General features: G+C 43.3%; 1 protein-coding gene across 8 annotated transcripts; it reads left to right on the plus strand.

The window, feature by feature from the left end:
* Positions 1–6753: 6753 nt before the first annotated feature.
* LOC110488235 (proline-rich protein PRCC) lies at positions 6754–15826 on the plus strand. Of its 8 annotated transcripts, none has more exons than XM_090227968.1 (9): positions 6754–6842; positions 8010–8256; positions 8393–8440; positions 8587–8625; positions 11016–11495; positions 13110–13208; positions 13467–13613; positions 13885–13950; positions 14282–15826. In XM_090227968.1, the coding sequence occupies exons 1-9, from the start codon at positions 6769–6771 to the stop codon at positions 14366–14368; spliced, it is 1287 nt and encodes a 428-aa protein (XP_090084094.1). In that variant the 5' UTR covers positions 6754–6768; the 3' UTR covers positions 14369–15826. The 8 variants fall into 8 exon arrangements, with proteins under 8 accessions (XP_090084094.1, XP_036826708.1, XP_090084095.1 ...); XM_036970813.2 differs by lacking the exon at positions 6754–6842 and adding an exon at positions 7333–7491; XM_036970814.2 differs by lacking the exon at positions 6754–6842 and adding an exon at positions 7369–7491 and having other exon boundaries at positions 8063–8256.
* The last annotated feature ends 219 nt before the right edge of the window (positions 15827–16045 follow it).

Genomic DNA, 16045 nt, shown 5'->3' on the forward strand with positions numbered 1-16045 from the left:
GAACAACAGATGTTGACCTTGTCAGCTCAGGGATTTGACCCAGCAACCTTTCGGTTACTGGCCCAACACTCTAACCACTAGGTTACCTGCCGCCCCAATGTTATGTCCCAGGGTTGCTCCTGGTATTTTCAATTTAAGACAAAGTGTGGGAATATTGAAAACTCCAAAGAACCTGTACAAATCTGTGTAAAAATGATTGACATTATTGGATATACCAAGTAAATGTAGTTTTAGCAGTACTTTCACAGGGTTCATTAGTGAGCACTGTCCAGGAGAATTGCTGAATTTCCGTCAAGGGTGGAAGAAATTTGATCTTGTAACAACATATTTTTATGCCCTTAGGGAAGACACAACACAAACACCCTTACATCAGAACACTCATATGAGAGCACTTGACAAGGAGTCCTACCCCCATTGCAACTGGGGTAGTACATCTTGGAACTTAACAGAATCTTTGTAACTATGCCTCTTTTAAGACATTATGCATCGAATAAAGATAGACTCTATTTGGAATACCTTGGAGCAGTGAGACTCATCACTCTTTACATTCACCAGAACACAAAAGCGGTGTGACCATCAGTTGGCTGAAAGAGTCCAGTCTTCCTGTTAGATATTAGTAAAAATCCAAGACCAACCAAAATATGTCCAACTAAACCAAACCCGTTGGATGTGATGCCAGACTAACCATAGTGCCTTAGTCTCACCTATACACTTTTGACACTTCATTGTATAGCATCTCAAGTATCTTGTTTGACAGGTTCTGAGCAGCACAGACAAAGGTTGCAGAAAAACCTGTCAGCATCCACACTTATGCCTAAGGATAGCTTCCTGGGTATTCCAAACAAGGCATCTGCAGCTACAATTCGAGTCCCATTTGCCTAAAATAAATTACTCCCACCTGTCAAATCCATATGGTTGTATACTTGCTGTATACCCGAGGACATAGAGAGGTTCTGCTGACATCTGAGGAGGCTGGTGGAATCCAACTACTAGTTTTGAGTACATGCCCAGTGGGAAAAACTTGGTTGAAAGGACGTCAGAAGGACGTCAGTATGACGTTGTTTTATGACATCTTATTTTAGTGTCAAACTGGTTGAAAAATGATGTTTTTTAAACCCACCAGAAAATAACATATTTTTCTGACCACCATATGACCAGTTGGTCATAATTGTGACTATCTGACCAGCTGGTCATAATTCTGACCACTATAATATGTGATATATTATGTAGCCTACTGGTCATAGTTAAGACCCCATCATAGACCCCATTATTACCTAAGCTGCTAGTCGGAAGTCCTTGTATGACTCATTTGTGAAGTTCCTGTAAGATCGAATTTCTCCTCCAAATAAAGTACAGGAAATGAAAACCACAAATGTTGTTGTTGGGTATTCATGGATCAGTATTTCAACCCAAACACGGTGTGCTGAGTAAAGACAGTAAAAGTTGCTAAAATACACTCACTTTGGATCAACATGATAGCAACATTAGATTTGTAAAAAAGAAAAAAGAAATAAACAAAAAAAACTAGAAATCCCATGTGGCAGTCTGTGAATGAACTGTCCTGTCTAAGAGAAACATAGCATTGCATTCGCACTTCATTTAGCAATATCTGTTATGATTATGCAGAATAGTGCAGAAAAGCTAGAATGATCAGCTGCTGATGAACAGGTGCTCTAAGGTCAATTGAAAGCTCATTGGATACAGTACATACCTCCCACAATTCCAAATGAAGAACAATGTTTCTACCATTGCGAAACCTAAGGATGCCAGTGCCACAGTCTCTACAACACCAGATCTCACCGCCTCCCTCCTGTGACACTCCACAACTGACACAGCATGCTGTGTCTAGTGGAGTTGAAGCTCAACAGCTGGGATGTGAAGCAACAACTCCTGCAGGGTCCTCCAGTGTCCTCTGTATCAGTCTCTTGGTCTTGGTCTTAGTCTTTGTATATTTAAAGGGTTAATTTCCCTGAAAGGTTTAAAGGATGTCCATGTACTTGAAAGATACCATGTACCAATAGCTTGTTTTTTTGTCAGATCACCATAACAATGGTAGATTTGTACCTGCTGGACCTAATACACAATAGGTACCTACTGTTCTCATTCAATAGGGAGATTTGTTTTTAGGGTTAGTGTTTGGAATTTTTTAAAACATTTTTATGGTTAGGCCCATCAGGTGCGTGTTCAGCATAGGGCTGAAATCTATCTACATGTCAGAGTCCAATCTAATTGTTTTGTATCATTTGACAATACCGACAATTATTGAAATTGACCCTTTTTTTGGTTTGATATGACTTTTATGAATATTTGTACCATAGGATATTGATCTATGGGGCGAATAACATTTTCCATGTCAAAGTCAAGGTGCACAGAAAAGGTGGATTTGCAGAGTCTGATGGTGTGTTCAGTAAAGTTGATGGATGTGAGTGGAAGACTGTGACATTGGAAAATGGAGCAAATGGGAGATGTATTTTGGGAGACCCAATTGCTTTCGCGCAAATGGTGGAGGATGCATTGGAAAAGGTGGAGTTAACCAGTGTTACCAGGAGTGGTATGTGGTTGATTTATTGTGTATCGGAAGAACAAAAGGAACCGGTAAAAGGTGTCATCTCTGGCATCTCGGTGGAAATTGAGGCTCCATGTCATAAACACCACAAACCAGGAGCAGTGGAGGAACGTAGGAAACGTATGGTGAATGGACAGAAGAAGGGAAGTCTATATGTTATTGATATTTGATGAAGAGTTTCTCCCCACACATGTATAGCTGGGGTATATGAGATACGCAGTGAGAGGTTTGTGAACAAGCCGTTGCAATGTCGTAATTGTAAAAGGTTTGGGCATTTGTCAAATGTGTGTAGAAAGGAATAAATATGTTACTGAAAACGCAGTCAAATCAAATAAAATTTGATTTGTCACGTGCTTTGTAAACAACATGTGTAGACTAACAGTGAAACGCTAATTTACGGCCCTTCCCAACAATGCAGAGAGAAAGAAAATAGAAAAATAATAGAAAAGTAAAACACATAATAAAATAAATAATAAATACACAAACATGGCTATATACACGGGGTGCCAGTACCGAGTTGATGTGCAAGGGTACGAGGTAATTGAGGTAGATACTCCATATATACAAAAGTATGTGGACACCCCTTCAAATTAGTGGATTCGGCTATTTCAGCCACACCCGTTGCTGACAGGTGTATAAAATCAAGCACAAAGCCATGCAATCTCCATAGACACACATTGGCAGTAGAATGACCTTACTGAAAAGCTCAGTGACTTTCAATGTGGCACCATCATAGGATGCCACCTTTCCAACAAGTCAGTTGTCAAATGTATGCCTGCCCCAGTCAACTCTAAGTGCCGTTATTGTGAAGTGGAAACATCTAGGCGCAACAACGGCTCATTCCGCGAAGTGGTAGGCCACACAAGCTCACAGAATGGGACCTCCGAGTGCTGAAGTTGTAGCGCGTAAAAATCATCTGTCCTTGGTTGCAACAATCACTACCGAGTTCCAAACTGCATATGGAACCAACGTCAGCACAATAACTGTTATTTGGTAACTTCATGAAATGGGTTTCCATGGCCGAGCAGCCGCACACAAGCCTAAGATCACCATGCACAATGCCAAGCGTCAGCTGGAGTTATGTAAAGCTCGCTGCCATTGGACTCTGGAGCAGTGGAAACGTGTTTTCACCATCTGACAGTCCGACAGAGGAATCTGGGTTTGGCGGATGCCAGGAGAACGCTACCTGCCGAATGCATAGTGCCAACTGTAAAGTTTGGTGGATGAGGAATAATGGTCTGAGGCTGTTTTTCATGGGTTGGGCTAGGCCCCTTCGTTCCAGTGAAGGGAAATCTTAACGCTACTTACATTATAGACGATTGTGTGCTTTCAACTTTGTGTCAACAGTTTTGGGAAGGCCCTTTCCTGTTTCAGTATGACAATGCCCTTGTGCACAAAGCGAGGTCCATTCAGAAATGGTTTGTCGATGATCGGTGTGGAAGAACTTGACTGGCCTGCACAGAACCCTTACTTCAACCCCATTGAACACCTTTGGGATGAATTGGAACACCGACTACGAGCCAGGCTTTGTCGCCCAACATCAGTGCCCGACCTCAATAATGTTCTTGTGACTGAATGGAAGCAAGTCCCCGCAGCAGTGTTCCAACATCTAGTGGAAAGCCTTCCCAGAAGAGTGGCTGTTATAGCAGCAAAGGGAGGACCAACTCCATATTAATGCCCATGATTTTGGGTTGAGATGGTCGACAAGCAGGTGTCCACATACTTTTGGTAATGTAATGTATGTACATATAACTAGGAGTAAGTGACGGATAGTAAACATTAGCAGCAGCGTATGTGAGGAGTCAAATAGGGTCAATGCAGATAGTTAAATAGTTAACCAAATAGCTACCCAGACTAACTATTTAGCAGTCTTATGTCTTGGGGGTAGAAGCTGTTCAGGGTCCTGTTGGTTCCAGATTTGATGCATTGGTACCGATTGCCGTGCGGTAGCAGAAAGAACAGTCTATGACGTTGGTGGGTGGAGTCTGACAATTTTTATGGCCTTCCTCTGACACCTCCTGGTATACAGGTCCTGGAACAGGTAGTACAGGAGGGGACTAAGCATGCCCCCTTGAGGGGCCCCGTGTTGAGGGTCAGAGTGGCAGATGCGTACTTGCCTAACATCACCACCTGGGGGTGGCCCATCAGGAATACCAGGATCATGTTTCAAAGGGAGGTGTTCAGTCCCAGGGTCCTTATCTTAGTGATGAGCTTGGAGAGCACTATGGTTTTAAAAGCTGAGCTACACTCAGTGGATACACAGTGCTGCAATTGTGTAAGAGTGAAAGAGGTTGAAGTAGCAATCTGTCCAGCCCGTCTCCTATGCAGAGGCATTGGAAATTGCAGAAGGAGCAAGTGGAAATTAGGAAGAAATGTCAATAGACATCTTGAAGCCTGGAAAAAAATGTTTATTAGTTGAAGGATCCTGAAATTCTGATAGTAAAGAAGGTGGATTTTGTTGCGTTTAATTGCGCATGTGACAAATTATACATGCCAAACAAACAAGAAATCAAAGAAACTGGATATAATTGTGAATGTGGCTAAAAGGTTTTGGGATCTCCAGCAGTGGTGGGAAAAGTACTCAATTCTCATACTTAAGTAAAGGTAAAGATGTCTTAATAGAAAATGACTCAAGTAAAAATCACCCAGTGAAATACTACTTGAGTAAAAGTCTAAAAGTATTTGGTTTAAAATATTCCTGTTCCTGTTCAAAAGTTTGGGGTCAGTTAAAAATGTTCTTGTTTTTGAAAGAAAGGCACATTTTTTGTCTGATAAAATAACATCAAATTGATCAGCAATACAGTGTAGACCTTGTTAATGTTGTAAATGACTATTGTAGCTGGAAACGGCTGATTTTAATGGAAATATCTGCATGGGCTTACAGAGGCCCATTATCAGCAACCATCACAACCATCTCATTTCAATGGCACGTTCTGTTAGCTAATCCAAGTTTATCATTTTAAAAGGCTAATTGATCAAAAGAAAACCATTTTTGTAATTATGTTAGCACAGCTGAAAACTGTTGTTTTGATTAAAGAAGCAATAAACTTGTCCTTCTTTAGACTAGTTGAGCATCTGGAGCATCAGCATTTGTGGGTTCGATTACAGGCTCAAAATGGACAGAAACAAAGAAGTTTCTTCTGAAACTCATCAGTCTATTCTTGTTCTGAGAAATTAAGGCTATTCCTTGCGAGAAATTGCCAAGAAACTAAAGATCTCGTACAACACTGTGTACTTCTCCCTTCACAGAACAGAGCAAACTGGGTCTAAACAAAATAGAAAGAGGAGTGGGAGGCCTCGGTGCACAATTGAACAAGTACATTAGAGTGTCTAGTTTGAGAAACAGATGTCTCACAAGTCCTCAACTGGCAGCGTCATTAAATAGTACCCGCAAAACACCAGTCTCAACGTCAACAGTGAAGAGGCAACTCCGGGATGTTGGCCTTCTAGGCAGAGTTGTAAAGAAAAAGCCAAATCTCAGACTCTTTTTATTGGCCAGTCTGAGATTTGTCTTTTTCTTTGCAACTCTGCTTAGAAGGCCAGCATGCCAGTACTATTTAATTAAGCTGTCAGTATATGGCAGCATGCACCTTTAACGTTTGTTTGCAGCCCGTTATAATACCATAGAAGAAGAAGAAGGGAGCATGGCAGCAAAATGGTTACCAACGTAATTAAATAGGATCATAAACTGGGTTGTTCGAGACCTGAATGCTAATTGGCTGACAGCCGTGGTATTTCAGACTGTATATAACGCATATGACAAAGCATTTATTTTTACTGCTCTAATTACGTTGGTAACCAGTTTATAATAGCAATAAGGCACCTCTGGGGTTTGTGATATATGGCCAATATACGATGGCTTACAGGCTGACGACACCGCTCGCGTCGCAAAATAAATTTAGAAATCTATATTATTAAATTATTGCACCCACACTGCTCGCACGCGCCAATGAGCGTCTGTATTGCCAAAGGCTAAAATAGAAGTTAGTTCTATTTGTGATGCAGATCGTGCTGCAAGCCCTGACTCTCCCATGTCCTCATTCGTTTATAGAAGCAGGTACCCACGTGCCATCTCCTCATTGGTTATACCCACGTGGGTGACTGAAAGACGATCGAGGTCGGTGGCGGTAATACACCTAATTTATGAAAGTTGCCAATCGCAATATAAAGTCCAGAGAAGAAAAAGCCTGGAAGGAGGAGAGATGACTAGAAACAATTCGGTTGACCATTTTATATATGGATTAATTGTCAGAGTAGAGGACCTTGTGCATTTCAGGTAAAATAACAACTCAATGTTTATATCCCTGGACAATTTAGCTATTAACAGCAAGCTAGCTAAACAGGACAAATTAGCTAGCAAGTGCAAGCTAGCTAGCTAAATTGCCATACATGTTTAATGCTTTCAACCTGTCCCCAAATTAATGTAATTGGTTCAGAGTTTGTTTTGATATTTTAACCTGCGTGTCGTAATCACGTTTGGTGTGGGGGGACAAAATATATTTATGCACGATGGAGCATGCGCACAGCCGGTTTGGGTTCCATGTAAGGACTGTGTCCAGGCATTCTGCATTGCGCATAAGAACAGCCCTTAGCCGTGGGATATTGGCCATATACCACACCTCCTCTGGCATTATTGCTTAATTAGATGGCGGTGCAATGTCCTTTTTTCCCCCATTTCCATAAAAAAAATTGCAATCCCTTTTCCAAACTATGAAAGGCAGCAACACCCAACAAAGAAAGCATCTAGTCTGCCGGAAAACCAAACGAAGAAAGTGGATTTGCGTCGAAGCTGCGCAATTAGTAGCAGCTTGAACACTTCTGTTTTGCACGCATCCATCATGGTATTAGAGACCCCAAAAAGGATATGCTAGCGATTGCTGTTATTGGATGGAACGAGCTATTTTGGTGGAGGAAAGAAACCATGGGTATTGACTGCATAATATTCAGTGTAACGTTAAACTAGAACTAGCTTAACATTCACATTAAAGGTATTTTAAGCACCTGCCGAGGCCTTGTTTTCTTCGAGTCTAGTCAGTAATCGGCCTGTTTGGAACATTATTAACTTACTCTGCAGTGGCTCGACTTGAGCCGCAGGATTTAGCCTCTAGCTAGCCCTTGGCGAGTCAATTGTTTACAATTTGAAAATTGGCTATAAAGTTTGTCATAAATGTAAATTGTTGTCCACAATTGATTGGTTGTTCTCATGAAGTAAGCCTCGTATACGTGTACGGCCAAACAATTTTAGCTAGCGAACGTTAGCTATCGTAAACTTGGCAGGTGTGGGTCGGTGGGTGCAGCTAGCTAGTTAGCCATATCAGTATTTACCCGTTACTTATGCCAAAGCTGCTCCAGAAACATCAACAATGTCTTTGGTAGCGTATGCTAGCAGTGATGACAGTGATTCAGACGAAACGTCTAACGTTAGTTCCATCGTCCCGGGTAGCAAACGTGGGGGGCTTTTCGCACGCCTCCCTGACCCCAAAATATCTGCCTCAGAGGCACTAGGAAACGTGCGACCAAGCAAAGGGACAACACACTTCTCTTCACGGAACACTGTGTCAAACGATGGCGACGAGGACTCAGTTACCCGTTCTCAACCGTCCAAGGGAGGGTTGCTTTTCGACTTACCTAAACCGAAGAAGCGAACAGAGCCTGTCAAAATCCCTATACCTGAGATAAAGAGAGGGGATGTAAGTAACAGGGCCACAGGCTCATAACCATGCTAGATTTTAAACATTTAATTTAGCTACATACCAAATAACAAGTGCTTGTTTTGAAATGGATTAGAAGTGTTGATTTCAAAATGATCCTATGTCTTGTCAACAGTCTGACTCTGATGAAGATGAACCAAGGAGAAAGAAATCCCTGCCCCAGGTAAAACATGATTTGCATTTTAGATCATTTTCAGTGACAAATTCTCAGTATATTTAACCTTTATTCAACTAGGCAAGTCAGTTGAGAACTAATTCTTATTTACAATGATGGCCTACCCCGGCCAAACCCGGATGACGCTGGGCCAGTTGTGCGCTGCCCTATTGGACTCCCAATCACGGCCGGAGGTGATTAAAAAACAATATATATATTTCACCTTTATTTAACCAGGTAGGCTAGTTGGGAACAAGTTCTCATTTACAACTGCGACCTGGTCAAGATAACGCAAAGCAGTGCGACACAAACGACAACAGAGTTACACATGGAATAAACAAACATATTCAATAATGCAATGGGGGGGGGGGGAAGAGTCTGTATACAGTGTGTGCAAATGAGGTAAGATAAGGGAGGAAAGGCAATAAATGGGCCATAGTGATGAAATAATTACAAAATAGCAATTAAACGCTGAAGTGATATATGTGCAGAAGATGAGTGCAAGTAGAGATACTGGGGTGCAAAGGAGCAAAATAAATAACAGTATGAGGATGAGGTAGTTGGATGGGTTATTTACAGATGGCCTATGTACAGGCGCAGTAATCTGTGAGCTGCTCTGACACCTGGTGCTTAAAGCTAGTGAGGGAGATATGAGTCTCCAGCTGTGATTTTGCAGTTTGTTCCAGTCATTGGCAGCAGAGAACTGGAAGGAAAAGTGGCCAAAGGAGGAATTGGCTTTGGGGGTGCATAGTGAAATATACCTGCTGGATGGAGCTTGTGCTACGGGTGGGTGCTGCTATAGTGACCAGTGAGCTGACATAAGGCGGGGCTTTACCTAGCAAAGACTAATAGATGACCTGGAGCCAGTGGGTTTGGCAACGAATATGAAGCGAGGGCCAGCCAACGAGAGCATACAGGTTGCTGTGGTGGGTAGTATATGGGGCTTTGGTGACAAAATGGATGGCACTGTGATAGACTGCATCCAATTTGCTGAGTAGAGTGTTGGAGGCTATTTTGTAAATTACATCGCCTAAGTCGAGGATCGGTAGGATAGTCAAGGGTATGAGTGAAGGATGCTTTGTTGCGAAATAGGAAGGCAATTCTAGATTTAATTTTGGATTGAAGATGCTTAATGTTAGTCTGGAAGGAAAGTTTACAGTCTAACCAGACAGGTATTTGTAGTTGTCCACATATTCAGAACCATCCAGAGTAGTGATGCTGGACGGGCAGGCAGGTGTGGGCAGCTATTGGTTGAAGATGCATCAGCTATCTGGATTTGGGTGAAGGAGAAATGGGGGAGGCTTGGGCAAGTTGCTGTGGGGGGTTGCAGGGCTGTGGACTGGGGTAGGGGTAGCCAGGTGGAAAGCATGGCCAGCCATAGAAAAATGCTTATTGAAATTCTCAATTATCGCGGATTTATCGGTGGTGACAGTCATTCCTAGCCTCAGTGCAGTGGGCAGGTGGGAGGAGGTGCTCTTATTCTCCATGGACTTTACAGTGTCCCAGAACTTTTTGGAGTTTGTGCTACAGAATGCAAATATCTGTTTGAAAAAGCTAGCCTTTGCTTTCCTAACTTCCTGTGTGTATTGGTTCCTAACTTCCCTGAAAAGTTGCATATCACGGAGGCTATTCGATGCTAATGCAGTATGCCACTAGATGTTCTTGTGCTGGTCAAGGGCAGTCAGGTCTGGAGTGAACCAAGGGCTATATCTGATCCTGGTTCAATTTTTATTGAATGGGGCATACTTATTTAAGATGGTGAGGAGAGCACTTTTTAAAGAATATCCAGGCATCCTCTACTGATGGAATGAGATCAATATCCTTCCAGGATACCCGGGCCAGGTCGACTAGAAAGGCCTGCTCGCTGAAGTGTTTTAGGGAGCGTTTGACAGTGATGAGGGGTGGTCTTTTGACCGCAGACCCATTACGGACACAGGCAATGAGGCAGTGATCGCTGAGATCCTGGTTGAAGACAGCAGAGTTGTATTTGGAGGGCAGGCTGGTTAGGATGATATCCATGAGGGTGCCCGTGTTTACGGATTTGGGGTTGTACCTGGTAGGTTCATTGATGTGTGTGAGATTGAGGGCATCAAGCTTAGATTGTAGGATGGCCCGGGGTGTTAAGCGTGATACAGCCTGGAAATGTGGACATAGGCCGTGCCAACCATACCTATCATGTTCTAAGCCCTCATCTAAGTCGCCACTAGCCGGCCTCCGCCCAGTACCCTGCCCTGAACCTTATTCAATTTTCTAGCTGGCTACCACTTGGTACTCTACCCTGCACCCTAGACTGCTACCCGATGTATATAGTCATGAACACTGGTAACTTTAATAATGTTATACGGTTTCACCCACATTATATGAATACACAGTATTTTAGTCATGATTCATCCTATATAACTTATTAAAAAAATGTCAGGATTGTGTGTATTGTTTGTTCTTCTAGTTATTAATGCACTGTTAGATCTAGGAACATAAGCATTTTGCTGTACCTGTGATAACATCTGTAAATCTGTGTATGCGACCAACAAACTTAGATTTTTTTAGGACATGTTTTCTTTCTCTCTTTCCCTCTCTATCTCAGGGTCCTGGCACTGGCCTTTCCTCCCTCCTGCCTCAGCCAAAAAACATGGTTGTGAAGGAGATGCAGAGGGCCCTAGTGCCGCACACCCTCACCAAGCGGCCTGAGCCAAGGAAACCCACAAAGCCCTCCTTAGGGGCCTCCCAGGGCCACCTCAGCTCCAGTGCATCCCCCTCCGCCATCAAAGCAGCAGCTAAATCGGCTGCCCTGCAGCTAGCGAGGCAAATAGCTGCTGAGGAAAGTGACGAAGAACTTGCCCCCGAGAACTACTTCTCCCTGGAAGACAGCGCCAAGCCTCTCCCCGCTGTGGTCCCCAGCTTGAACCCGGAGCCTGTCCCCACCTCAGGCCTGCTACCCGCTCCTCCAGGCATGCAGCGTGGTACATTCCAGTCAGATGCCCCTCTGGACTTTAGCGCAAACCAAGAGGGAGCTTGGGGAGGTCAACAGCTAGGGGTGTACCAGCAGGCCTCGGCAGAGCCTCAGGTACGGAGAAAATGTTGGGTCAATGGATACACTACATAACCAAAAGTATGTGGACACGTGCTTGTGGAACATCTCATTCCAAAATGAGCATTAATATGGAGTTGGTCCCCCTTTACTTTAATAGCAGCCTCCACTCTTCTGGGAAGGCTTACCACTAGACGATGGAACATTGCTGCAGGGATTTGCTTACATTCACAAGAGCATTAGTGAGGTTGAGCGCTGATGTTGTGCGATTAGGCCTGGCTCGCAGTTGGGTTTATCAATTCATACCAAAGGTGTTTGGGGTTGAGGTCAGGGCTCTGTGCAGACCAGTCCAAGTTCTTCCACACCGTTCTCGACAAACAATTTCTGTATGGACGTCGCTTTGTGCACGGGGCATTGCCATGCTGAAACAGGAAAGGGCCTTCCCCAAACTGTTGCCACAAAGTTGGAAGGTAAGAATCGTCTCAACTGTCATTGTATGCTGTAGCGTTAAGACTTCCCTTCACTGGAACTAAGGGGCCTAGCCCGACCCATGAAAAACAGCCCCGGACCATTATTCCTCCTCCACCAAACTTTACAGATTTCACTATGCATTCGGCAGGTCGGGTTCTCCTGGCATCTGCCAAACCCAGATTAGTCCATCGGACTGCCAGATGATGAAGCGTGATTCATTACTCCAGAGAATGCGTTTCCACTGCTCCAGAGTCCAATGGCGGCAAGCTTTACTCCACTCCAGCCGACACTTGGCATTGTGGATGGTGATTTTAGGATTTTGTGCAGCTGCTCAGCCATGGAAACCATGAAGCTCTCAACAAACAGTTTTTGTGCTGACGTTGGTTCCAGAGGCAGTTTTGAACTCGGTAGTGAGTGCTGCAACTGAGGACAAACTACTTTACATGCTTGGGCACTCGGCGGTCCCGTTCTGTGAGCTTGTGTGGCCTACCACTTTGTGACTAAGCCGTTGTAACAGCACTTACAATTGACCCGGGCAGCTCTAGCAGGGCAGAAATTTGACGAACTGACTTGTTGGAAAGGTGGCATCCTATGACGGTGCCACGTTGAAAGTCACGAAGCTCTTCTGTAAGGCCGTTCTATTGCCAATGTTTGTCTACGGAGATTGCATGGCGGTGTGCTCAATTTTATACACCTGTCAGCAACGGGTGTGACTGAAATGGCTGAATCCACTCATTTGAAGGGATGTCCATATACTTTTGTGTATATATAGTGTGTAGCTCTTTATCTCTCTAGCTAGCTAGATGGACATATATAAGCTTAGCAATGCATTGTGTAAAACTATGTTGCCAATACATCAAAATAAACTCCAATAATACTCAACTTCCACAATAGACCAAATACAATAGACCTACTGTGCATTACCAACTCAAATGTCCAACTACAACTTATTTTAGATGAGAGCAAATTATGGATATCAGTCGTACCAAGCTGATATTCAGTTTCAAACATCAGATGTACTATGCCCAGAATTGATCCTTATTGACCCCTGTGAGTTTGGCACACAGCAGTTTGCTGTAAAATCTCTTGTTCTCATCCGTTGAGATGACTCAGGGTGGCGTAATGCTCTTATGTCATGTTGCATTGATACAGGCTAACAAAAAACATCCTGTTGGATAGGGTTACTACAACGAGGCTTACTACCAGGATCCAGAGTCTGACCCAGCGTTGCCCGAGCCAGAGCAACCTAGTTCCTCCGCCCTGTTTGATGATGAAGCGGTAAGAATGTTTCTTGACTTGACATTGGTCTGTTGGCTTGTTATTGATCAGGAACGTGATTTTTCCCTGATCAATCAGGAAGCCCTTCCCTTCTGACATCCTGTATATCACTGAATTTGACCTACCCCGAAACCAATATCCTGCTCTTCTTGATTTGTTTAATATTGTCCTGATTGCATCCATAATTGTCAGCATAGTTCATACACTGAATAGAGGTTGCTGCTTCAAGATATAGAAGAGCATATTTTCTGGTTGCAGTTCATGAGGCTGCAGGGGAAGAGGAACAGGGGCAAGGAAGAGGTGAAGTTCCTGGAGATTAAGGGAGATGACCAGCTGAGCGGCAACCAGCAGTGGATGACCAAGAGCATGACGGAAGAGAAGCAAGAGCGCAAATCCTTCAGCAAGGTGAGGGAGATTTGCACTGGAACCATCCCCATATTGCTTACACTTGTCCATTATTTTCAGATCTGTTAACATCAAAGGGTTAGGTGCTAGGAGCTGAATTGGAACCTGGATTGTAGTAGTGATGATGGGGTAGGGGAATGTAAGGCGACAGTGGATTTAGAGTTGAGGAGTTGGTAGGTTAGGACTTTTTTCATGTCGCTTAGTGAGGATTTTGTTATCTGATCTCAACCTTGCTTGGGCTGACTCCCTAACCTCTTCCCTATGTCTGTAGAAAAAGGGAGACCAACCCACAGGGCAACAGCGACGCAAGCACCAGATCACATACCTCATCCACCAGGTGAGTAAATACTGTTTACATTGCTACAGTACTGTCTTGGACCCTAACAACAAGGTCCCATTCAGTAGACTCAAACCGGAGAAAAACAAAATGTGTTCCCACTGGACAAGTTGTCCTTCTCTTCTGTTGAGAATTTAAAAAATATGTTTTTCCCTGTTTGGCGCCTACTGAACACGACTTGGCACACCTATCACTGGCAATCATTTTGGAAACACTTAACATGCATGGTTATTGGCCTCATATCAACAGACCTGAATTTGACCAGATATGTGATTTTTACAAGCAAAATGTGTCAAAGTTTGAGTTAACTTGTAATTCTGATCACCTATAGGCAAAGGAGCGAGAGCTAGAGCTGAAGAACAACTGGGCTGACAACAAGCTGACTCGCCGGCAAACACAGGCCAAATACGGCTTTTAAGAACCGTAACAGAAGGCTTGGTGGCATGCATAGCCCCCCCTCCCCCCCCCGGAGATTTAGAGTAGTACAGTCCAGAAGATTTTCTCAACATGGGACATATACCCTTGCCGTGGGGGAGGGGTTACACACACCTCATAGACCCATCCTTGGAGATGTTAGCACTGACTTTCCTTTTTGTCCCCCCTGTTTGTGGGCCTCCCTGGATTTGATACTTAAAACATTGCTGATATAAACAGTAGTTTTGGTGGTCTATATGATATTTGTTTGTTGGCTGCATAGGAAATCAAACTAATCAGACTGCTGCACAGGCTTTCCTGGGAAATTGTATTTAAATGCAATTTTATGTGGTGGTGGTATTTCACCAGATTACACATTACTGATAATTGGTCGTTCCAGTCTGAGCATAAGAGGAATGTTTTCCTTGCGGAATCCATATTGTATGTTTCCAATGGTGGGACAGTGACGTGCTCTAAAATTCTGTCAATCCAACCACAAGCTTCCCTAGTTTTTTAAATGTTAGGAAACACTTTTTTTCCTTGGTGGAATTTCCCTGTTGTGGAGATGCTTCAACCTGACCTGTTTGGAATACATCTCTTTACTGGATTTTGGGGGAGAGTTAGTCTTTGAAAGGAGCCAGAAACTCCTGTCTGCCAATAAACACAATCATATACAGTGATGACTTATTGGTATTATAATGAACTGTGCAATTTGAATAAATACTGCCTGTTGCTCAGCCTGTGGAGAATCTTGTAGGATGTTGCCTTCTCAGAGGGAGCATGGATGTGAAATTGGATCCGTTTTGTATTTTACCATCCTGGCTAGCTAACCAGGTTTTTAAATGTCTCTTTTGCCAGACCAACATTTAGTGAGGATTTGGGAATCCATGTTTCTGAAGGGTGCTCTCTGCACATTCTGCTGGTGTTGTGTTATGGTGATTCTGGATCTAAAGGCATCAGATACTGTATGTATCAGAAATATGCTACGGTACATTCCTTGCTTACACTTACCCAATCCTCTCAGATCGTCAAGGGTGTGAATTAAGAGAAATAGAACTTGGAAGGGCAGTTTACTAATCCCATTGCACCTGGATAAACCCCGCCCCCAAAGAAAATGCTGAAAACCAGCATCTCGGTTCTACCTTTCGTGATGAGCTAGCTCAAGTGTTTTGTATATTGACACTCCTATTAAGTCAAAGCAGAAATAATGTAACCATGTTCACAACTTAGCAGGGACAAAGACTGGCGCTGCCAAAAGCACCCCATTGGGGACAATGCTATAGACAGACTGCTAGATTTCTGAAGGTGTTACGGCTAACTACTTTAGGCACTCAGCTCTTAAAGCTCATTAGGAGGTATTTCAATACTGTATATCTATGTAAGAGGCAGGGGAAATACCTTTGTTTTACCCTATACTGTTACATGTTTTGTGCTGTTACAATAAATGTATTTAATTTCCTGACTTGCCAGATTTGATACGTATTGTCCCAATACCTCAGCTCTTAACATTAAGGACAAACCAAAATAAAAATTAGTCGATGGTGCTGACACCTGGAAAACCAGACCGAGTTAACAGCTCCATCCCAGGCAGTTGCACTGTAACTACTCATGTGAAAGTGATTGGCATGCATATGAAAATAATTAAATTACAAAATGAGACAAGAATACAATATATAACTCA

The sequence above is a fragment of the Oncorhynchus mykiss genome, chromosome 30, assembly GCF_057628025.1.
Source record: "Oncorhynchus mykiss isolate SJ-2025 chromosome 30, ASM5762802v1, whole genome shotgun sequence".
Classification (NCBI taxonomy): domain Eukaryota; kingdom Metazoa; phylum Chordata; class Actinopteri; order Salmoniformes; family Salmonidae; genus Oncorhynchus; species Oncorhynchus mykiss.